The sequence below is a fragment of the Anomaloglossus baeobatrachus genome, chromosome 3, assembly GCF_048569485.1.
Source record: "Anomaloglossus baeobatrachus isolate aAnoBae1 chromosome 3, aAnoBae1.hap1, whole genome shotgun sequence".
NCBI classification, from domain to species: Eukaryota; Metazoa; Chordata; class Amphibia; order Anura; family Aromobatidae; genus Anomaloglossus; species Anomaloglossus baeobatrachus.
The window spans coordinates 557,520,042-557,544,356 of NC_134355.1; the positions used below are offsets into that span (position 1 = coordinate 557,520,042).

Here is a 24,315-nt window from a genome sequence, read left to right on the forward strand (position 1 = left end):
TCGGTGTCTGTGGGACCCGTCGTCCAGTAAAAGGCAGCCCAGGATCCAGCGCCGCAGGAGGGGGTACGTGGAGGCAACAATCCACGTTCCCGCCCGTTGATGGTATTGGGAGATCGGTCCCAAAAGGAAACAGTCGCCCTCAAAAAATAACAAAACCTTGAAAGATGTGCTTCCTACAGACAATAGGCTAAAACTGAGGTTGCCTGGCCCGGCCAGGGGGTGTATACTGCAGAGGAGGAGCTATGCTTTTGCATCTACTTAGTGTCCTCCTATGGATAGGCAGCATAACACCCATGGTCCTGTGTCCCCCAATGAGGCGTCCGAAAAATCATGAGATGGTTTTAAAATAAAAGTAGAAGTGGTTAGCAGTACACAAATTATAAAATCTACTAATCTCACAGCAGATGGTCGACCATTTATGTTCTGCAAATGGGTTTTGTGAAACAGTACTAACCATGTCCATCACTTTCCCTGAAAGCGCTTATATTATATACACCTACTACCACTAAATTTGCTTACACAGTAAAATTGCTTTAGTGTCTGCAATGAAGCAAACTACTGAAAGGCATCAACAATGAATACATAATCGTTTTGTCCAGCATATATTTATAGAAATACTAGAGAGAAAAGCATTAAGCAGCTACATAAAAATGAAATGTAGTGGGTCTGTACATACTTGTTTTTCTTTTCTTATTTTTTTGTTTCTTTAAACACCGACACGAATATAATTAGGTCACTACAATAACAGCAATACAATAACATTCTGCGATTGAATGTGTGGTGCCTGAAAAAGAAATCTCTTCAAAACATGGAGCACAAATGAATATCACTTTTAAAGTGTGCGCGCATAAGGGGAAAAAAAAACACTATACACGAGCATGTGTCATACACACACACAAAAAAAAAAAAAATATCAGTTCCCATACACAGCACCAGGTAATAAAAGAAAAGCTTCCTCATTGGAAGTGAAAGTATTTTTAAGTCCCAAAAAAAAAAGATCAAAGCCATCAGTCATGAAGCAGGCCAAGAGTACAGAAATGGAACCCAACTGTTTATTCCTTGTTCATTTCGTGGAAAAAAAATTATATACAAATTTTAGGTGAATGGTCTGCTGTCAGAGTAATCCTACATGAACAGCTGCAGGTACGCAATGGTCTTGGGTAAACTGGAAGTGGTCAGTCTTCGGATCACGCTTTGTCTTTGTGTTTTACTTTGGAAAGCCTGCGGGATGTGCCACTCTTGTTCAGTAATTTTAGGACACGGTCCTTGTGATCGAGCACTTTAAGCATGCAGTCCCGGGATTCTGTTATCTGATCCATCACTAGTTTACAGCGCTGCATGTTACCCTGCAGAACAATTAACAATGAGGAAATGTTATTGCGGTCCTTATTATTGTATGAGTTATGACAGCTGTCAAATACTGAAAGTTAAAAATGTAATTCGGCAAATACAAAACATACATGTATGAACAGCAAGAACAGAAACAAATATGATATAAAGATGCTGGAAAGTGTAAAGGTAACATCCTGCAAGTTACGTTATGATCACACGTCTGTAGTTCACACGAGTTCAAACAGGAGCAATTAGGCTATGTGCCCACGGGACTCTAACCGCGGAAAACCTGCAGATTTATCTGGATTTTCCAGATAAATACGCAGGTTTTAGCAAGTACAGACACTCCCCATGTTAACCTATGGGACATGGGGAGTGCAGTGTCCATGCTGCGGTATGTGCGGCTGCGGATGTCCCACAGCCTCACATAACAGCATGTCAATTATTCCTGCAAATTTACCTGCGGAAATCCCGGCCCTCCACTATGGAGATAGAGGCCGAGACTTCCGCAGATAAATCGCACGAATGTCCGCAGATTTACTGCAGCTATTTCACTGGAATCCCGCGGCTATGTATAGCTGCGGATTCCAGGGAGCTGCTGCGGGAAACCTGCGGATATATCCATGAGTACATAGTGCCATGGGCACATAGCCGTAATACAAGTAATGAGTGCAGAGTAGGAGCTTCTTAAAGAAAAAAAGAGAATTTTGTTACTTACCGTAAATTCTTTTTCTTATAGTTCCGTATTGGGAGACCCAGCACCCTCCCTGTTGCCTGTTGGCAATTTTCTTGTTCCGTGTGTTATCACCGGCTGTTGTCGTGGACAGAGTCTCCGGTTGTTCCGGTTCTTACTCGGTTCTACTTGTGGGTGGCTATTCTCCTTCAGCTTTTGCACTAAACTGGCTAGGACTGGCTACCAGGGGGTGTATAAGCTCAGAGGGAGGAGCTACACTTTTAAGTGTAGTACTTTGTGTGTCCTCCGGAGGCAGAAGCTATACACCCATGGTCTGGGTCTCCCAATACGGAACTATAAGAAAAAGAATTTACGGTAAGTAACAAAATTCTCTTTTTTTCTTTATCGTTCCTTTGGGAGACCCAGACCATGGGACGTTCCAAAGCTGTCCCTGGGTGGGAATAAACAGAAAAAACTAAGAAGTAGGCGGAGCCTAACTTCACAAGTGGGCGACAGCGCCTGAAGGATGCGTCTGCCCAAGCTCGCATCTGCCGAAGCATGAGCATGCACTTGGTAGTGCTTCGAAAAGGTATGCAGGCTAGTCCAAGTTGCAGCCTGACAGACTTGTTGAGCCGTAGCCTGGTGCCTAAAAGCCCAAGAGGCACCGACAGCTCTGGTCGAGTGTGCTTTGATCCCCGGCGGGGGAGGCACCTGAGTACTCTGGTAAGTGTCCAAAATGGTCGATCTAATCCAACGGGCCAAGGTCGGCTTAGAAGCAGAGAGACCCTTGCGCCGCCCTGTGGTTAGCACAAAAAGAGAGGTGCACCGCCTAAGCACAGCGGTGCGAGACATATAGATCCGGAGAGCACGCACCAGATCTAGAGTATGCAGCGCTTTCTCAAAGCGATGAACAGGGGCCGGACAGAAGGAAGGCAAGGAAATATCCTGGTTAAGGTCGAAGGGAGAGACCACCTTAGGAAGAAAGTCCGGGGTCGGACGGAGAACTACCTTGTCTTGGTGAAAAACCAAAAAAGGTGACTCCGAGGAGAGCGCAGCCAAATCAGAGACTCTCCTGAGAGAAGTTATGGCAACTAGAAAGGCCACCTTTTGAGAAAGACGACACAAAGAAACCTCCCTAAGGGGCTCGAAAGGGGGTTTCTGCAATACCGTGAGGACCAAGTTAAGGTCCCAGGGATCCAAGGGCCGCCGATAAGGCGGAATGATGTGAGACGCACCTTGCATGAAGGTGCGGACCTGAGCCAGCCGGGGGAGACGCCGCTGGAACAGCACTGATAGAGCTGAGACTTGTCCCTTGAGAGAGTTGAGGGACAGTCCTAGCTGCAGACCGGACTGTAAAAAAGACAGAAGGGTCGGCAACGAGAATGGCCAAGGAGAATGGCCGGAAGAGCGACACCAGGACAGGAAAATTTTCCAAGTCCTGTGATAGATCTTGACGGAGGAAGACTTACGGACCCGAGTCATAGTGGAGATGACTTCAGGAGGAATACCAGAAGCCGTCAAAATCCAGGACTCAAGAGCCACGCCGTCAATTTGAGTGCCGCAGAATTCCGGCGGAAAAACGGACCTTGCAAGAGCAGGTCTGGACGGTCCGGAAGATGCCACGGCATCTCCACGGACAGTTGGAGCAGGTCCGGATACCAAGCTCGCCTGGGCCAGTCCGGTGCAATGAGGATGACTCGACGGCCCTCCATTCTGATCTTGCGCAGGACTCTGGGCTAGAGCGCTAGAGGGGGAAACACGTAGGACAGACGAAACTGGGACCAGTCTTGAACCAGAGCGTCCGCGGCGAAGGCCTGAGGATCGTGGGAGCGAGCCACGTAAACCGGAACCTTGTTGTTGTGACGGGATGCCATTAGGTCCACGTCCGGAGTGCCCCACTTGCGGCAGATTGACTGAAACACTGCCGGGTGCAGGGACCACTCGCCACCGTCCACGGATTGACGGCTGAGATAATCTGCCTCCCAGTTTTCTACGCCAGGGATGTGGACTGCGGATATGGTGGACTTGGAGTCCTCCGCCCATTGAAGAATGCGTTGGACCTCCAACATTGCCAGGCGGCTGCGTGTCCCGCCTTGGTGATTGATGTAGGCAACCGCTGTCGCGTTGTCTGACTGGACTCGAATGTGCCTGCCCGCCAACAGGTGGTGAAAGGCTGGGAGAGCTAGAAGCACAGCTCTGGTTTCCAGCACATTGATTGAAAGGGCTGACTCGGACGGAGTCCAAGTGCCCTGTGCTCTGTGGTGGAGATGTACCGCTCCCCAGCCGGATAGGCTGGCATCCGTGGTGAGAATCACCCAGGACGGAGTCAGGAAGGAGCGCCCTTGGGACAGGGAGAGGGGTCGAAGCCACCACTGAAGAGAGCTCCTGGTCCGTAGCGACAGAGCCACTAACCTCTGTAAGGAGGAAGGCCGCTTGTCCCAACAGCGGAGAATGTCCAGCTGCAGAGGACGCAGATGGAACTGGGCAAAGGGAACCGCCTCCATGGAGGCCACCATTTGACCCAGCACCTGCATCAGACGCCTGAGGGTATAACGGCGGGGCCTCAGGAGAGAGCGCACCACTAGCCGGAGAGACTGCTGTTTGATTAAGGGCAACTTCACAAGTGCCGGCAAAGTCTCGAACTGCATCCCTAGGTACGTGAGACTCTGGGTCGGAGTCAGAGTGGATTTGGGAAGATTGACAATCCACCCGAATTGGGCTAGGGTGGCGAGAGTGAGTGAAACACTCCGCTGACAGTCTGCGCTGGATGGACCCTTGACCAGAAGGTCGTCCAGATAAGGAAGCACTGCTAACCCCTGGAGGTGCAGGACCGCAATCACTGCCGCCATGACCTTGGTGAATACCCGAGGGGCTGTGGCTAACCCGAAGGGGAGAGCCACGAATTGGAAATGATCCTCTATCGCAAAACGTAACCAACACTGATGTGACAATGCGATTGGCACATGTAGATAGGCATCTCTGATGTCGATGGACGCCAGGAACTCCCCTTGCGTCATAGAGGCAATGACTGATCGCAGAGACTCCATGCGAAAATGACGCACCCGGACATGCTTGTTGAGAAGCTTGAGATCCAGGATACCGTCAGGTACCGTCCTTTTTTGGAACTAGGAAGAGATTTGAGTAAAAACCTCTGAACCGTTCCTGAGCGGGAACTGGGACAATCACTCCGTTTGCCTGCAAGGACGCCACGGCCTGCGAGAAGGCGGCGGCATTGGAGCAGGGGGGAGTTGAGAGAAAAAAATCTGTTTGGAGGGCTGGAAGAGAATTCTATCCCGTAGCCGTGAGATATGAGGTCTCTCACCCACTGATCGGAGACTTGCTTTAACCAAGCGTCGCCAAAGTGGGAGAGCCTGCCACCGACTAAGGACGTGGCTGGAGCGGGCCGAGAGTCATGAGGAAGCTGCCTTAGTGGCAGAACCTCCTGCGGTCTTCTGCGGACGCGCTTTTGGGTGCCAGTTGGATTTCTGATCCTTGGCTGAGTTAGCGGACGAGGCGGAAGGCTTAGAGGATGACCAGTTGGAGGAACGAAAGGAACGAAACCTCGATTGATTCCTACCCTGGGCGGGTTTCCTGGTCTTGGTTTGTGGCATGGAAGTACTCTTCCCGCCAGTAGCTTCTTTAATGATTTCATCCAGCTGTTCACCAAACAGCCGTGAACCAGCAAAAGGGAGCCCAGCAAGAAACTTCTTGGAAGAAGCATCTGCCTTCCACTCTCGAAGCCACAAAATCCTGCGGATAACAAGAGAATTAGCTGAAGCCACCGCAGTGCGGTGAGCAGCCTCTAGCATGGCAGACATGGCATAGGATGAAAAAGCTGAAGCCTGAGCAGTTAAGGTAACCATCTCAGGCATAGATTCCTTGGTGAGGGAATGCATCTCCTCTAGAGAAGCAGAGATGGCTTTGAGAGCCCACACTGCTGCAAAAGTCGGGGAAAACGCGGCCCCCGCAGCTTCATACACAGATTTGGCCAGAAGGTCAATCTGACGGTCAGGGGAATCCTTAAGTGAGGTGCCGTCAGCCACCGACACAACGGTCCGGGCTGATAGCCTAGACACCGGAGGGTCTACCTTTGGGGAGTGAGACCACTCCTTGACCACCTCAGGTGGAAATGGAAACCGGTCATCAGAACCACGCTTTGGAAAGCGTTTGTCAGGGCAGGCCCTGGGTTTGGTCACAGCGGTCTGAAAACTGGAGTGGTTAAAGAACACACTCTACTCTCTTAGGCGAGGTAAACTGATGTTTTTCTGCCAAAGAGAGTTGCTCCTCTGACACTGGCGGATTGAGATCCAGCACAGAATTAATAGAAGCAATCAAATCACTAAGATCTGAGTCACCCTCAGAGAAATCGATGGGATACATAGCCTCCGAGCCCCCAGTGAGGGCATCCTCCTCATCTTGAGAGTCAGCTCTTGAGACAGAGCCGTGGGATGGGGAGGGGGAGGAAACCCTGCGCCTTCTCTTAGAAGGACGGGGTCTGGGATCAGATGATGAATCCTCCGTGAGCTCCGATGGACGGAGGTCAGAGGATAGGAGTCCTCTGTCAAGAGTATTAGAGGCACCCTGTGAGGGGGGCTGATGCATATTCATCAAAGTCCTGGACAAAAGCCCCATGGACTCAGCAAATGACTGGGATATGGACCTAGAAAAGGACTCTACCCAGGCCGGGGGTTCAATCACAGGTGCAGCAGCAGCCTGAGAGACCACTGGGGGTGAGACTCCAGGCTGTGGCACCGCCAAGTTAGAGCAGACTTCACAATGTGGATAGGTGCTCGGCTCAGGCAGCAGGAGCTTACATGCAGTGCATGCAGAATCAAGCTTTGGAGCCTTGCTCCTTGTATGAGACATGCTGCTGGAGTGGGGGCTTTGCAGAGAATGAACCCCAGGGAGAATATACAGAGGTCCACAACCGGAGACCGGCTGTGGCTTACCAGACCGCTGAGCGCGGTGTTGTGTGCCCTCCAGATCCCGAAGCCCGGTCCCCCAGTCGCAGCACCTCAGCAGAGATGCAGAATGCAGGATGTCCCAGAGCAGAGTGAACTCTGCCTGAGAAGAGGGCGTTCCTATAAAAGAGCGGGAACTGGAGGGCTATAGAGACCTGCAGGGAAGGAGGGACGCCCCAGCAGTGGGGAGTGTCCCTCCCCTGTGTAGAACGGCCGCCGGGAGGAGCCGAACCTGTTCCTCTGCATGAGTGACATGCGAGGGCAGGAAAATGAAACTAGGCCTCCGGCGAAGCCAGGGCCTAAATTTAAGCGGCGAGGCAGACAAGCAGGCACCATCGGCGCGGTTCTCAGGCAAAAGCTAGAGAACCCGCCGGAAAAGTTAAAACAATCACATACAGCATACTCTCCCCTTACAATAAAGAACCGGGACCCCCAACATAAACGTCTCAGGTACTTAGCTGCTGAGACGCAGGGCCATGTCCCTGGGGATGAGTGCTCCGGTCCAACAGAATCCTCAAGGGGCTGTGGATGGAGACCGGACTCCTGCCAGGCATGGAGACCGTGCTGGCTCCCACTTCAAGCCAGAGCCCAGAAGGGATGGTGAAGGAGCGCGGCATGTAAGGCTGCAGCCTTGTAAATCACCCTTAACAACACCGCCGACACAGTGGGGTGAGAAGGGACATGCCGGGAGTCCAGACATGGACCCGCTTTTCTTCAAACTCTTTCCAAAAGTCAAACAAATCAGATGAGAATGCATGTGTGGATGTATGCCTCCTGACACAAAGCAATAAACTGGCTAGGACTGGCTACCAGGGGGTGTATAAGCTCAGAGGGAGGAGCTACACTTTTAAGTGTAGTACTTTGTGTGTCCTCCGGAGGCAGAAGCTAAACACCCATGGTCTGGGTCTCCCAAAGGAACGATAAAGAAATAACAGGTCTGTGAGAGTCAGAATTCTTGCTGGTTGGTAGATGATCAAATACTTATTTCATGGAATAAAATGCTAATTAATTATTTAATCAATCATCGCCACTGCTGTCTGTTGCTGGCGATTTGAGACCTGCCAGCTGCTCCACAGGTCACTCTTCAATACAACTCAGAGCCTCATTCTGGATTTTACAGTTGCATTAAGATCTTGTAACAAGATGGTGCCACAGGACCGGCGCCGGATAAGGAAGGCAGCAGGTGAGTATAATATCGGGAGTATGAGACTTACATTAAAGCGCCAATCCAGCAGTAAAAAAAAAAAAAAAAAAAAAAGAAAAACGCCTGCTGGAGTGGTGCTTTAATTCCCCAAAATAACCCACACCTATGTTTTAAAAGCCAGGAATTAGAAAAATGAGAACACTAGAATAAAACATTGCACTTCTACCTTAGAAATAAAGGTATACATGAAAGAACACTGTACCTGTATAAGTTCATTGATTCTGTGTAAATCATCATCTGTGGCCGTTTTCTTTTTAGGGATCAGACCTTCTTGTAGCACAGTTAGGCGATCAAACACATCCTGCTCTAGTTTAGTCTGAAAGGGAAATGTCTGGATTAATGTACGTTTTCCAATCGAAAAAGTAAAAGAAGGTAAAAGAATATTACTAGTCTTTCCAAACTACAAGACTTACCAATTGGAGAAGTTGGGCAGCACAGAGATGAGTCTTCCAGCCTTGCACGCGGCAAGCAATCCCTTTCTGGTTGGCAATCTCCTGTAACGTCAACTTCTTCTCTTCTGCAAACAAGTGTCACATTAACATCAGCCGATGAACAATTTCTCTGCTCCTAAAATGGCAAGCGGAAACTTGCCTGACATGCTAACAAAGAAAACTAGTTATTTTGAGTTTGGACCTCAAGATGAGAAGAATTTATAGAATAACCACAAGTTCTCTACATTACTGTAACCACAGATGTTTGTGCACACTACAAATCAAAGAGGAATTTCCCACTTAAGCCAAATAAAATAAAGGTACACTTATTCTACTCTTTCCAATTACTTGCCTTTAACCCTTACATCACTGTACCGCTGGAAATGATGATAAGCAGCTTTCCACGGATTGCGGTAATGGCGCAGAAGTGTAATAGGGGGGCGAGGTTTAACTGGGACATAACGTACACCTTCTTCATCTGAAAACAAGAAAAGAAACCAGTGGCTCAGATTGGATCTGCACCTCAATTTCATCATCATTGTAACAAATCCTGTTCATAATAATTTCTACGTGTTTTTGCACACAGAATGCTGTTGTTTTCTGAACAATTAGTCTTCCGTACACGACCACACGGGACATGTGTATGACAAAAGTGACAGGCAATACCTATGTACTCCTTAGGTGGGGACTTGCGTTTCTCTGGGCGAGATGTTAGAGGTTTCATGTGACACTTCTCCTCATCTGTACTATTTGTCTCCATCATATCACCTTCCTCTGTGGATATAACGTGCTGCTGTTTGCGAGGCTTTTTGCGCGGCGAAGCTCCCGGTGGCAATTCACCCGCAGAAACAGAGATGTTATTGGCCAACAAAGCTAGTGGGGAAGAGATTGATCCTGAAGAAAGAGGCGGCACTGCTGGCAGAAAATAAAATGTTCAACGTGTGTTACACCCAGCTCAGGATACTAAATAAATTGCAAAACAAAATCTCACATTAACAGGATCTTGTTACATTGTACCGTCTAATATGTGGACATAATGGAGTTTGTCCGGATGGCCTTCTCCGGTTTTCGACTTGCCGGCAGCTCCAGTGATTCATGGAGCATCGCAAGGTCACAACTCAATGCAAAAGATATAAGAGCCTTGTTCTGGCTCTCAGACTTCTACTGAGAGCTTGTAACGCAACTTATGACTTCTGGCCAGTCAGAAGTTGTGGTCACAAGATAGCACCATAAAAAGGTGAAGACACCGGAGACTGAGTAGAAGACGGGCAGGTTTCTTACATTGAAAGCCCCACTCCAGCGGTGAGGAAAAAAAAACAAAACGCTAGAGTGGTGCTTTAACCAGAGAGGTTTCTATTGAGACAGATTTATCAAAGCAATCGGATCAAACACTGACATGTTTGCATTGAAATAAATAAATAACGGTAAGTCTTCTGGACATTTCTTAATTGTACACATCAGTTCCAATTATGTATTAGGGAAGGTAGTTAAAAGAAAACTGCAAACCTGAAACAGGCCTTGCTATGTCCATTGGTTCAGCTTCTTCCTTCACTTTGGCTTCAGGGACAGAGGCTCCAGAAGGGGCACTACTCAAAAGAGGTGGAGGTGCTGATAAGGTAGGGACAGCGGCTGGGGGAACGTGAATGTTGCTGGGGAGCGGTCCAGGCACAGGCTGAGATGGAGGGCTGGGTACAGCAGCTGCGGGATGATGAGAGGAAGGGAGGGAAGCAGCTGCACTCGGCTGCTCACCACCTGTGCCTGGATCCCCAGTCACTCCTGGAGTCACAGAGATGTGAAGTTCAGCTTTAGGTTTCCCACTACATGGTAAAAAATAAAAAAAAATTAAATCTTATACTATGTATGTATATATAAAATCAGTGATGTAGAAAACCTAACGAATAAGGACAAGGCATATAATATTGATGACCGATACAAGGGTGATGGAGCTTTCCTCTACAACAGCTTGCTGTTCTTTATAACATGTGGGTCCAAATCAGAGGCTCAGTGTCTTACCTGAGCATGTGGAAAGGTAAAACCAAAGCTGTCAAACCATTTAAAGCACCACTCCAGGTTTTTTTTTTCTCTCCAGAGCTGGAGTGGTGCTTTAAATCTAAGTCCCCTGAACCTTGTGTCATACCCACCCTCCGGCGGTTTCAGTTTTTTGGCGCCTCTCCTGCCATGAGGTGTCATCTTGTAACTGTAACTTCTGACTTGTCGGAACTCAAAACACAACTGCTCAATACAAGTCTATGAGAACCAGAACAAGGCTCTCAGGCTTGTACTGATCTGTGACCTCCAGCATCCTCCAAAAAATACTGGAGCTGCTGGCAGGTCACAAAGTGCCCGAGACCGACCGGAGAGACGCTTAAAACAGATGAAGACGCCGGAAAGTGAGTGTAAGACTTGGTGCAAGGGACTTAGATTTATACCACTCCAGTGAGGTAATAATGAAAAAAGAAAAAAAAAACGCTGGCGTGGTGCTTTAAAGAAAATCTGTCACACGACTGAACATATTCTTTCCACACAGCATAGACACATTGTTAATAATGATAGCAGTGCACCATCTATTCCCCAAGCCTATAAACAGTACACAAACAGGCCATCAGAAGAGCCAAAGATAGGTGAGGTGACAAGTTACGACGTGAGATCCAGACGACAGGGTGCATAGACTGAAGTCTAGTGTTGTTGAAGGGGATTTTCTTTTTTATAAGGCTTTTGGTATCAATTCTCCTTGTGGAGTTCCAGCTGGTAAGAGTTGGTCACTGGCTTACATAGCAGTGGGTGGCATTATTGAAAGTTTTCTGCTTTTATTAGGAGAGCTCATTTTTGTGTATATAAAGAATATTCAAGAAAAAAAAATAAATTGAAACATGAAATTACCCGGCAGGTCGAGGGGAAGCAGAGCTGCTTCGCAGAGTGCTGTCATGCCGAGGGCTTACTGCATCTCCTGGATGAGGAGGAATAAGACTCTTACGAACAGACAACCTGTTAGTGGGAGAAAAAAAAAGAAAAAAAGTACATACATGGCAACAGCTGCATTATAGTATGACCAAATGCAGGCAAGGATGTCATAAACATATTAACTTACCCCTCAGTAGCAGGCTTCTTGCGTAAGATGCTAGGCCGTGGTGAGGAGCCCTGGGCAGGGGCACTACCAATACCTGGACTTTGACTGTGACCCTGCATGACTGCAGCACTTGCTGGTGTGGTGGTGAAAGCACTATTTAGGGGATTGGCAACTATTGTGGCCCCTTCCGCAAGAACAACTACAAAGACAAAAGGGGGGGGGGGGAGCACAATCTGTGGAAAACAATATAGTCCTTCTCTTCAAATATATTATATATCCATCTATCTATATAGCAGAGGCCACACAACCCATGTACAACAGACATGTGGACCTTACAGTTACACTAAAAACACGTTTCATTTGAAACCAGTAAAACAATAATCAAAATAAATAATTAGAAAAGACAATACCAGAAGGTTTTGCATCATTTGATGCTTGCTGAGAGTTAACTGAAGGGGTCTGGAGAGCCTGAGTGGTGATGGCCCCCGCAGGATGAATTCCTTGGCTGCTGATTGGAGGTGGTTGTAATCCTTGGGCACCAATCGGAGTGGCTTGAATTCCTTGGGTACTGAAAGGTGAAGGCTGCATCCCTTGTGCGCTGACTGGTGCGGGCTGAATTCCTTGTATATGACGTGTGTGAGATGTGTCTACATTTATCAGCTGCATCGGGTTCAAATGCACCGTGGAAGCCACTGACTGGGCTGTGAGGGCAGAATTTGGAGCTTGGGCTGAAACTAAAGTAAATGCAAAGATTATTGTACACACAACTTGTGCAGTTACACATCATTATGGTTAATTTATAAATTGCATACACTGGCTGCAATGAAATCAGAACATGTAACTATAGAATGTACACTTAATACAGACTACAGCCCTTTAGTACTGGAGACATTTGGTCAGATGTTAATTACTAGTTGATTAGCGATTTTTATAACTGGCTATTAGTTGATGAATATTTTGATCATTGCAGGAGGAGGTAAGTTGAGCCACCATTCATGCTGAATGACAGATCTGTATCCCATCTGAAAGTCCTGCTGAAGGACCAGATGTTTTCCCCATACTAACCTGGATATTGGCGAATGGTAGATACAGAACTGGTTATAGGTGTGTAAGTGTGAGCAGCCAACGGATAGGCAGACTGGGGATAAGTGGGTAGAAAATATTGTAACTGCACGGGTACAGGCGGCCTGTGAAATGAAAACAAAGAAGGATTTTAAGATATATGAATATATCAATGGCTACTTGATAACATTCCCCTCCCCAAGACTAAGATAGGAACTAAAAGTCCAAGTTAGGCCTTGTGCGCACGCCGCTTTTTTTGGTGGAGTTTTGGGTGCAGTTTGCGGTCCTAAACTGCATGTATGACCCTCCCCAGCAAAGTCTATGAGAAATATAAAAGGCTGTGCACACATTGCTTCTTTTTTGCCTGCAGTTGTGGTGGCAAAAAAACCCCCAAAAAACTAAGAAGCATGTCACTTTTCTGCGTTTTGCCATTGAAAAGGTTAAAAAACGCAGGGACAAAAACATGGCACAAACGCACAGAAAACGCGGCAAAAACGCATTCAGTTTTTGATGCGTTTTTTCAGTTAGAGGTGCGTTTTTTACTGGAGAAACAAAAGTGCAATGTGCGCACATATTCTTCTAAGCAGCCTGAAATATTGAATGTTACAGGACATTTAGGCAGAAGAATTAATGACAGTAGGTATTGAGTAAATGGATCATCAGGTACCTGGTCTAGCTGCTACATCTGTTGTTCTTGGTCACAGGACCAGAGACGTAAGAATCACCTCCTACCTGCCAGTGCATTGACATTGCTGGGCCAGGCCTATTAATCACAAGTAGTGCTCCAGATGCCAGCAGAAGGAATAGGTCTCTGGTTCGGCAGCGACTGACTACTGATGAGTCTGCTGGACCAGAGTCCTGCAAATCCTTTTGCTCAACTCTAGTACTAAGACAAAATATCAACTGTAAAAAGGAAGTTTCTACAAAAAAAAAAAAAAGAAGGGAATTTTGTTTACTTACCGTAAATTCCTTTTCTTCTAGCTCCTATTGGGAGACCCAGACAATTGGGGTGTATAGCTTCTGCCTCCGGAGGCCACACAAAGTATTACACTTTAAAAAGTGTAACCCCTCCCCTCTGCCTATACACCCTCCCGTGGATCACGGGCTCCTCAGTTTTGGTGCAAAAGCAGGAAGGAGAAAACTTATAAATTGGTCTAGGGTAAATTCAATCCGAAGGATGTTCGGAGAACTGAACCATGAACCAAAAGAACAATTCAACATGAACAACATGTGTACACAAAAGAACAACCAGCCCGAAGGGAACAGGGGCGGGTGCTGGGTCTCCCAATAGGAGCTAGAAGAAAAGGAATTTACGGTAAGTAAACAAAATTCCCTTCTTCTTTGTCGCTCCATTGGGAGACCCAGACAATTGGGACGTCCAAAAGCAGTCCCTGGGTGGGTAAAAGAATACCTCAATAAAAAGAGCCGAACGGCCCTCCTCTTACAGGTGGGCAACCGCCGCCTGAAGGACTCGCCTACCTAGACTGGCATCTGCCGAAGCATAGGTATGCGCTTGATAGTGCTTCGTGAAAGTGTGCAGACTAGACCACGTCGCTGCCTGACACACCTGCTGAGCCGTAGCCCTGTGCCGCAATGCCCAGGACGCACCCACGGCTCTGGTAGAATGGGCTTTCAGCCCTGAAGGAAGCGGAAGCCCAGAAGAACGGTAGGCTTCAAGAATCGGTTCCTTGATCCACCGAGCCAAGGTTGACTTGGAAGCCTGCGAACCCTTACGCTGGCCAGCGACAAGGACAAAGAGCGCATCTGAACGACGCAGGGGCGCCGTGCGAGACACGTAGAGCCAGAGTGCTCTCACCAGATCCAAAGAGTGCAAATCCTTTTCACATTGGTGAACTGGATTAGGGCAAAATGAAGGTAAGGAGATATCCTGATTGAGATGAAAAGTAGATACCACCTTAGGGAGAAATTCCGGAACCGGACGCAGAACCACCTTATCCTGGTGAAACACCAGGAAGGGGGCTTTGCATGACAGCGCTGCAAGCTCAGACACTCTCCGGAGTGATGTAATTGCCACTAGAAAGGCCACCTTTTGCGAAAGACGTGATAAAAAGACATCCCGCAGCAGCTCGAAAGGTGGTTTCTGAAGAGCCGTTAGCACCCTGTTAAGATCCCAGGGTTCCAGCGGACGCTTGTAAGGTGGGACTATGTGGCAAACTCCCTGCAGGAACGTGCGGACCTGCGGAAGCCTGGCTAGACGCTTTTGAAAAAATACGGAGAGCGCCGATACTTGGCCCTTGAGAGAGCCGAGTGACAAACCCTTGTCCATTCCGGATTGGAGGAATGAAAGAAAAGTGGGTAAGGCAAACGGCCATGGAGAGAAACCGTTATCAGAGCACCAGGATAAGAAGATTTGCCAAGACCTGTAATAGATCTTGGCGGACGTTGGCTTCCTGGCTTGTCTCATGGTGGCAATGACATCCTGAGATAACCCTGAAGATGCTAGGAGCCAGGACTCAATGGCCACACAGTCAGGTTGAGGGCCACAGAATTCAGATGGAAAAATGGCCCTTGTGACAGCGAGTCTGGGCGGTCTGGAAGCGCCCACGGCTGACCCACCGTGAGATGCCACAGATCCGGGTACCACGACCGCCTCGGCCAGTCTGGAGCGACGAGAATGGCGCGACGGCAGTCGGACCTGATCTTGCGTAACACTCTGGGCAGCATCGCCAGAGGAGGAAACACATAAGGCAGTCGGAACTGCGACCAGTCCTGAACTAACGCGTCCGCCGCCAGAGCTCTGTGATCTTGGGACCGGGCCATGAATGCCGGGACTTTGTTGTTGTGCCGTGACGCCATGAGATCGACGTCCGGCGTTCCCCAGCGGCGACAGATCTCTCGAAACACTTCTGGGTGCAGAGACCATTCCCCCGCATCCATGCCCTGACGACTGAGAAAATCTGCTTCCCAGTTTTCTACGCCCGGGATTGTGAACTACGGAGATGGTGGAGGCTGTGGCTTCCACCCACTGCAGAATCAGCCGGACTTCCTGGAAGGCTTGACGACTGCGAGTGCCGCCTTGGTGGTTGATGTATGCGACGGCAGTGGCGTTGTCCGACTGGATACGGATCTGCCTGCCCTCCAGCCACTGCTGAAAAGCCAATAGGGCTGGATACACTGCCCTTATTTCCAGAACATTGATCTGAAGGGAAGACTATCGGAGTCCAGGTTCCCTGAGCCCTGTGGTGGAGAAAAACCGCTCCCCACCCTGACAGGCTCGCGTCCGTGGTGACCACAGCCCAGGTTGGGGGTAGGAAGGATTTTCCCTGCGATAGAGAGTTGGGAAGGAGCCACCACTGAAGTGACGTCTTGGTTGCAAGGGAAAGAGAGACGTTCCTGTCGAGGGAAGCCGACCTCCTGTCCCATTTGCGGAGAATGTCCCATTGGAGCTGCCGTAGATGGAATTGCGCGAACGGCACTGCCTCCATCGCTGCCACCATCTTCCCCAGGAAGTGCATGAGGCGCCTTAAGGGGTTTGACTGACTCCGAAGAAGTGATTGCACCCCTGCCTGCAGAGAAAGCTGTTTGTCTCGCGGTAGCTTGACTACCGCTGACTGTGTATGAAACTCCATCCCGAGGTAAGTCAGTGATTGGGTCGGTGTAAACTTGGATTTTGGGAAGTTGATGATCCACCCGAACTGCTGGAGAGTCGTCAGAGCGACTGTAAGGTTGTGTTGACACGCCACCCGAGAAGGGGCCCTGACTAGGAGATCGTCTAGGTAGGGAATCACCGAGTGGCCCTGAGAGTGTAGGACCGCCACGACGGATGCCATGACTTTGGTGAAAACCAGTGGGGCTGTCGCCAGGCCGAAAGGCAATGCCACGAACTGAAGGTGTTCGTCCCTGATGGCGAAACGCAAGAAGCGTTGATGTTCGAGTGCGATCGGCACGTGGAGATAAGCATCTTTGATGTCGATCGATGCTAGGAAGTCTCCTTGTGACATCGAGGCGATGACCGAGCGGAGAGATTCCATCCGAAACCTTCTGGTTCTCACGTGTCTGTTGAGCAGTTTGAGGTCCAGAACGGGACGGAATGATCCGTCCTTTTTTGGCACCACAAACAAGTTGGCGTAAAAGCCGCGACCACGTTCCTGAAGGGGAACGGGGGTCACAACTGTCTTCAGAGCGTCCACCGCCTGAAAAAGTGCGTCGGCCTGAGCGGGGGGCGGAGAGGTTCTGAAGAAACGAGCCGCAGGACGGGAGCTGAACTCTATCCTGTAACCGTGAGACAGAATGTCTCTCACCCATCGGTCTTGAACATGTGGCCACCAGGCGTCGCCAAAGCGGGAGAGCCTGCCACCGACCGAGGATGCGGTTAGGGGATGCCGAGAGTCATGAGGAGGCCGCCTTGGAGGCAGTGCCTCCTGCGTCCTTTTGGGGGCGTGACTTGGAGTTCCTCTGGCCTTTCTCCTGCCTGCTGGACGAAGAGGATTGGGGCTTGGCGGAGGGACGAAAGGACCGAAACCTCGATTGTATTTTCCGTTGTTGAGGTCTCTTAGGTCTGGACTGGGGTAAGGAGGAGTCCTTTCCCTTGGATTCCTTAATAATCTCATCCAATCGTTCGCCAAACAAGCGTTCGCCAGAAAACGGCAAACCGGTTAAGAACCTCTTGGAGGCAGAGTCTGCCTTCCATTCGCGCAGCCACATGGCCCTGCGGACTGCCACAGAGTTAGCGGATGCCACAGCTGTACGGCTAGCCGAGTCTAGGACTGCGTTCATGGCGTAGGAAGAAAAAACTGACGCTTGAGAAGTCAAAGACGCAACTTGCGGAGCAGAATTACGTGTGACAGCATTAATCTCAGTCAGACAAGCAGAGATAGCTTGGAATGCCCACACAGCTGCAAAGGCCGGGGCAAAAGACGCGCCCGTAGCCTCAAAGATGGACTTCACCAGGAGCTCTATCTGCCTGTCAGTGGCATCCTTTAGCGATGAGCCATCTGCCACCGATACCACAGATCTAGCCGCCAATCTAGAGACTGGAGGATCCACCTTGGGACATTGAGCCCACCCCTTAACGACTTCAGCGGGGAAAGGGTAACGCGTGTCAGTGAGGCGCTTAGTAAAGCGCTTGTCCGGAACCGCTCTGGGCTTCTGGACAGCGTCTCTGAAGTTAGAGTGATCGAAGAACGCACTACGTGTACGTTTGGGGAACCGAAACTGGTGTTTCTCCTGCTCAGACGCCGACTCCTCCACAGTAGGAGGCGGGGGAGAGAGATCCAACACCTGGTTGATGGACGAGATAAGATCATTCACTAATGCGTCCCCCTCAGGTGTATCAAGGTTAAGGGCGACGTCAGGGTCAGAACCCTGAGCTGCGACGTCCGCCTCGTCCTCCAGAGAGTCCTCAAGCTGGGAACCCGAGCAGCGTGAAGAAGTCGGGGAAGATTCCCAGCAAGCCCGCTTAGCCTGTCTAGGACTGTGGTCCTGGCAGGAGTCCTCCGCGTGGGACCTAGGGCCCAACCTGGGAGCGCGCTGCGGCTCAGACCGAGAGGGGCCTGGAGGTGACGATCCAACAGGGGCCGGGGCCTGTGTAAGGACCGGTCTGGACTGCAAAGCTTCTAGCAGCTTGGCAGACCATTTGTCCATAGACTGAGCCATGGATTGTGAAAGTGACTCAGAGTTTCTCAGCAAAAAAGAGGAGAACTCTGTCCCTGCCGCCTGGACAGGGGGAGCAGGGGGGTCTACATGAGCCGAGGGGTCCACTAGTGACCGAGGCTCCGGCTGAGCAAGTGAAACAGGGGTCGAGCATTGCTCACAGTGAGGGTAGGTGGAACCCGCAGGTAACATAGCCCCACAAGAGGTACAGGCCGCAAAAAACCCCTGTGCCTTAACAGCTTTGCTCCTTGTGGACGACATGCTGTTGTCTCCTAGGAGAATGATCACTGAGGGTATATGGGCAAAAACAGTGTATACAGCCCGACCGAACAGAAATATATATATAAATACGTATCTATTCCGGCACCCTGGGGGGGGACCAGCACCGGGTGACCGGTGTGGCTTACCGACCGCTAACAAGTGGAGTGTGTGCCTCCAGATTCCCAGCTTTAGGTCCCCTGTAGCTGCAGAGCTGTTCCTGAGAATCCTCCACCGGCAGAATGCCCAAAAAATGGCTGCCGGAGATCTCAGGGGAGGAGTGGAGCCGTGGGCAGCGCCAGGAAAGTGCGGGAATCTGGGGTCCCCACAGTGATCAGTGAGGGGGGAGGAAACATGCAGGATGCTCCAGCCCTCACATCAGACGTCAGGTCGGCAGTCCCGCCCTTACCCCTGACAGGCAGGCCCGGGGGCGGGATTTTTGCGACTAGGCCGCGATGAAGCCGGGGACTAAATTTGAGACCACGCCCGACAAACAGGCATGGTCGGCGCGGAAGTCCGCCGGTCTTCTCAATTCAGCAGCTGCCGCAGCGTCCGGGAAGAAGGTGCGCTCCTGCATATTCCCCAATGGGGACACAGAGTACCTTAGAGTTGCAGGGCCCGGTCCCTGAGGTTGAATAGACTCCGGTCCGGCAGGTTCCCACAGGGGCTGCGGAGGGAGCACGGTCCCAGCAAATGGCTGACCATTCAGGATCCCACTTCTCCCAGAGCCGCTAAGGGATGGTGAAGGAGACGGCATGAGGCTCCGGCCTTTGTACCCGCAATGGGTACCTCAACCTTAACAACACCGCCGACATAGTGGGGTGAGAAGGGAACATGCCGGGGGCCCCGTGGGGGCCCTCTTTTCTTCCAACCGACATAACTAATATGAGAATGCATGAGTGGATGTGTGCCTCCTTCCACACAAAGCATAAAACTGAGGAGCCCGTGATCCATGGGAGGGTGTATAGGCAGAGGGGAGGGGTTACACTTTTTAAAGTGTAATACTTTGTGTGGCCTCCGGAGGCAGAAGCTATACACCCCAATTGTCTGGGTCTCCCAATGGAGCGACAAAGAAAAAAAAGTTAAACCAGGAGTAGTCCTAATTAAGACCATCCTCTATTTTATCCATTCAGTCGTACCCGACCCTTAGATACTCTGTAGGCCAGTTCTTTCCATTCCCATATTCTTGTTGGTACCCAGCTTACAGGCCTTCGGTCTCCCCAGTTTCTCTTTACTACTGGCCATTTCTAGTAGCATGTCCTTTTCTATTGAATTTGCCCTTATCACACATCCAAAATAGATCAATGTCAAGTGATCTTTTCTTCCAGGGACAATTCTCGGTTTATTTTATCAAGCACATCTTTGTTGGTGATCCTAGCTGTGCATGGGATTCATAGAGGTCTTCACCAGCACCACAGCGCCCAAGGTATCAATTTTCTTCTTTCTGCTTTAGCGAGAGTCCACGTCTCACAGCCATACGTCACAACTCTGAACATAACTGAAGTGATCAGTCTTTGATGGTAACAGACGTCCTTACACGTCTATATTTCAGCTATGCTCACCATGGATGGAGGTACCCCCGCTAATTCACACCATCTCTGCCCCCTCACTCTCTGCCAACAGAAATTTATCATCTGCAAGTCTCAGCTTGCTGATCGTTGTTCCACCTATTCCACACCAACACTGGAATCATCTGTTCATCTTCCCCATTATTACTGCAAAGAGGTTGAAAAAAAAAAAAAAAAAAAAAAGGACACTGCTTTGTTTTCTTTTGATCTTTCAGCCATTCTCTATGTCCATACTTAATCTGCACTATTGCTTCTTGATTGTTGTAGACTAGACAGTGCCCTGATAAACGTCATCAGATGCGCTGGCACACATACCTCAGTGCTTCCCAAAGCTTATCATGCTCAACACAGCCAAAAGCCTTGGTACAATCCATGAAGCACAGCTGGTAGAGCTTCTTCTGGTACCCCCCTCATTTTCTATGATCCAGCTCTGGTTTGCGAGGTGCTCAAGAATACCTCTGTCCTTACAAAATTCAACTTGGTTGTCAGGCGGTTCTTGACCAAAAGATGTTGTCCAAGCTCTTCTGGATAATCCTTAAAAAGAACTCTGCTGATGTGATGGATCAGTGTGATTGTTCTATAGTTGGCATTGCCCTTCTAAGGCAGTGTGAAGACGACTGTTTTGTTCCATTCCTTTGGCCATGTGCAATGTCATCCACATCTTCTGGCATAGTTTTGTAAGGTCAGCAGGGACACCATCAATACTAAGCGCTCTACTGATTAGTAGCTGCCTCAGCGCCCAATCCGCTTTGCTTTCCAACAGGTTTATTTCCACTTGGCCCCCGCACGCCTCATGATGGTCAGTGTGTCACTGGCATATAGCTCCTCTATATACAGTTAGGTCCAGAAATATTTGGACAGTGACAATTTTCGCGAGTTGGGCTCTGCATGCCACCACATTGGATTTGAAATGAAACCTCTACAACAGAATTCAAATGCAGATTGTAACGTTTAATTTGAAGGTTTGAACAAATATATCTGATAGAAATTGTAGGAATTGTACACATTTCTTTACAAACACTCCACATTTTAGGAGGTCAAAAGTAATTGGACAAATAAACCAAACCCAAACAAAATATTTTTATTTTCAATATTTTGTTGCGAATCCTTTGGAGGCAATCACTGCCTTAAGTCTGGAACCCATGGACATCACCAAACGCTGGGTTTCCTCCTTCTTAATGCTTTGCCAGGCCTTTACAGCCGCAGCCTTCAGGTCTTGCTTGTTTGTGGGTCTTTCCGTCTTAAGTCTGGATTTGAGCAAGTGAAATGCATGCTCAATTGGGTTAAGATCTGGTGAGTGACTTGGCCATTGCAGAATGTTCCACTTTTTTGCACTCATGAACTCCTGGGTAGCTTTGGCTGTATGCTTGGAGTCATTGTCCATCTGTACTATGAAGCGCCGTCCGATCAACTTTGCGGCATTTGGCTGAATCTGGGCTGAAAGTATATCCCTGTACACTTCAGAATTCATCCGGCTACTCTTGTCTGCTGTTATGTCATCAATAAACACAAGTGACCCAGTGCCATTGAAAGCCATGCATGCCCATGCCATCACGTTGCCTCCACCATGTTTTACAGAGAATGTGGTGTGCCTTGGATCATGTGCCGTTCCCTTTCTTCTCCAAACTTTTTTCTTCCCATCATTCTGGTACAGGTTGATCTTTGTCTCATCTGTCCATAGAATACTTTTCCAGAACTGAGCTGGCTTCATGAGGTGTTTTTCAGCAAATGTAACTCTGGCCTGTCTATTTTTGGAATTGATGAATGGTTTGCATCTAGATGTGAACCCTTTGTATTTACTTTCATGGAGTCTTCTCTTTACTGTTGACTTAGAGACAGATACACCTACTTCACTGAGAGTGTTCTGGACTTCAGTTGATGTTGTGAACGGGTTCTTCTTCACCAAAGAAAGTATGCGGCGATCATCCACCACTGTTGTCATCCGTGGACGCCCAGGCCTTTTTGAGTTCCCAAGCTCACCAGTCAATTCCTTTTTTCTCAGAATGTACCCGACTGTTGATTTTGCTACTCCAAGCATGTCTGCTATCTCTCATGGATTTTTTCTTTTTTTTCTGCCTCAGGATGTTCTGCTTCACCTCAATTGAGAGTTCCTTAGACCGCATGTTGTCTGGTCACAGCAATAGCTTCCAAATGCAAAACCACACACCTGTAATCAACCCCAGACCTTTTAACTACTTCATTGATTACAGGTTAACGAGGGAGACGCCTTCAGAGTTAATTGCAGCCCTTAGAGTCCCTTGTCCAATTACTTTTGGTCCCTTTAAAAAGAGGAGGCTATGCATTACAGAGCTATGATTCCTAAACCCTTTCTCCGATTTGGATGTGAAAACTCTCATATTGCAGCTGGGAGTGTGCACTTTCAGCCCATATTATATATATAATTGTATTTCTGAACATGTTTTTGTAAACAGCTAAAATAACAAAACTTGTGTCACTGTCCAAATATTTCTGGACCTAACTGTATATTCTTTCCATCACTGCTTGCTGTCCTACTACTTTCCTTATCTCATTACACCTGCCCTAAGCCTTGGCCTCTCTCCTCTTACTGGTGATCTGAGGGATAAGGTCAGTTAAATTCCCACTCCATATTGGCATAGACCACATACACAGTCAGATATAAGACCATATGGTTGCTCTCTGAACCTCCAAGCACTCGGACCTTTTCTGTTATTAGGACAAATTCACTGCTTTATACAACAGCTAAAGAAAAGGAATGTGAATCCAGAACCACTGCTTTACATGCGAGGGGGTAGAACTCACCGGTTTTCACTTCTAGCCTCCATTGCCATTGGATTGGGAGAGGCTCTGTGGCCAGGAATAGGTATCAGATTGCTTCTCTCAGGTCCATAATCTGACTGTATCCGGGGTGAAGTATGCGTTATTTGCTGTGGGACAACCTTAGCTGGAAGAGAAAATACATACGTGGTTAAATTGAAGGTATAAAAGGGTCATGGAAGGAGAAGGGAGTCTTCAGATAAAGAGCGATTTTCAAGATTTTGCCTATAGTGTGTCCATGTTTTGCACATTTTAGATTTTCATTAGAGCACAATCTTGTGTTGTGGAGGTTGGTTTGTACCCATTTAATCCAGTATTTAATGAGAAGTGAAGTTGTTAGGTGACTGAACAGCCATGTGGAAAGGAATAGCACAGAATTTGTGAAGTACATATACAATGTTTTGTCCCACTAACAAATCATTTTAGGTGCCTGAAATCCCTTTTTATAATAAAACTAAAAATGGATTTCAAAGTGCTGGAAGGGGAACAAAGAACAACCTGACTTACCCACGGGAATATTGGAAGTGGTCACTGCTGTAGCATGGGACGAGTGGGTTGGCATGGTCATGGTGACAATGGTGCTGGTAGGAACTTGTGTGTGGGCAGAGGAGCCTGTGTCCGTGATGAGGGAAAAGAAAAAGTTACATTTAATAATGACGATTTAGGAGCCATACAGCAGCATTACGCACCCTAGTTGCAAAAACAAAAAAAAAAATTGGGTATAAAGCAACTAGAAGTGCTGTGACCAACTCAGTCTGTACTTTTATTCCAAGAATGAAGACAAATGTCCTAACAAAGTGATGTGCATAGTTTGAGTTTGCATGCTGACCATATAAAAGGAAAAAAAAAAAAAAAATCGCTACTATTTATTATATTGATATCTGCTACTGATTTATGCAAAAATAAATTCGGATAAACATTACCTGAAGTTGTTACAGAAGGCAGAGTGTTTGTTGCCAAAATAGGAGCCACGGTAGCAGCGGCAACTGGATTTCCGGTGCCAAAGAGAGTCTTCTACCAAAAAATATATGTGGAATTTGTTAAAAACAAACATTTCTAACACATGACTCTCACACAAAAAATTAGGGAAACAAACAATCTAGTACAACGCCTGAGTGTATTGTGTGTTATATATGTGTATCATTAGCGTGGTTGCATTCTGCATGGCTGCTTGTACTTTTATGTTGGAGAAGGTGGGTATATGTGACCCTGACCCTTCAGAGATGAAGCAGGTATACATTGTAAAGCATGCTCTCGCCCTCTTCTATCCTCTGCGTCTGGTCAAGCTGTGATTTGTATGAGACAATGCAACTCGAAAGTCTCTTTATGGACATTTAGGTAATGAATCAA

At 48.4% G+C, this 24,315-nt stretch overlaps 1 protein-coding gene across 7 annotated transcripts in view; it reads right to left on the minus strand.

The window, feature by feature from the left end:
* Nucleotides 1-598: 598 nt before the first annotated feature.
* SAP130 (Sin3A associated protein 130) overlaps nucleotides 599-24,315 on the minus strand; it is a 123,190-nt gene continuing 99,473 nt past the window's right edge. For 4 of the 7 annotated variants that reach the window (XM_075340835.1, XM_075340834.1, XM_075340833.1 and 1 more), the window contains exons 9-21: nucleotides 23,889-23,979; nucleotides 23,473-23,577; nucleotides 22,951-23,092; nucleotides 12,734-12,855; nucleotides 12,079-12,402; nucleotides 11,690-11,867; nucleotides 11,482-11,586; nucleotides 10,108-10,418; nucleotides 9,268-9,516; nucleotides 8,954-9,079; nucleotides 8,584-8,687; nucleotides 8,373-8,486; nucleotides 599-1,346 (exon numbers count right to left, since the gene is read on the minus strand). In XM_075340835.1, the coding sequence (XP_075196950.1) occupies nucleotides 1,188-1,346; nucleotides 8,373-8,486; nucleotides 8,584-8,687; nucleotides 8,954-9,079; nucleotides 9,268-9,516; nucleotides 10,108-10,418; nucleotides 11,482-11,586; nucleotides 11,690-11,867; nucleotides 12,079-12,402; nucleotides 12,734-12,855; nucleotides 22,951-23,092; nucleotides 23,473-23,577; nucleotides 23,889-23,979 (2,130 nt within the window). In that variant the 3' untranslated portion in view covers nucleotides 599-1,187. The remainder of the gene's footprint in view (nucleotides 1,347-8,372; nucleotides 8,487-8,583; nucleotides 8,688-8,953; nucleotides 9,080-9,267; nucleotides 9,517-10,107; nucleotides 10,419-11,481; nucleotides 11,587-11,689; nucleotides 11,868-12,078; nucleotides 12,403-12,733; nucleotides 12,856-22,950; nucleotides 23,093-23,472; nucleotides 23,578-23,888; nucleotides 23,980-24,315) is intronic. The other 3 variants (XM_075340836.1, XM_075340830.1, XM_075340831.1) reach the window with 2 other exon arrangements.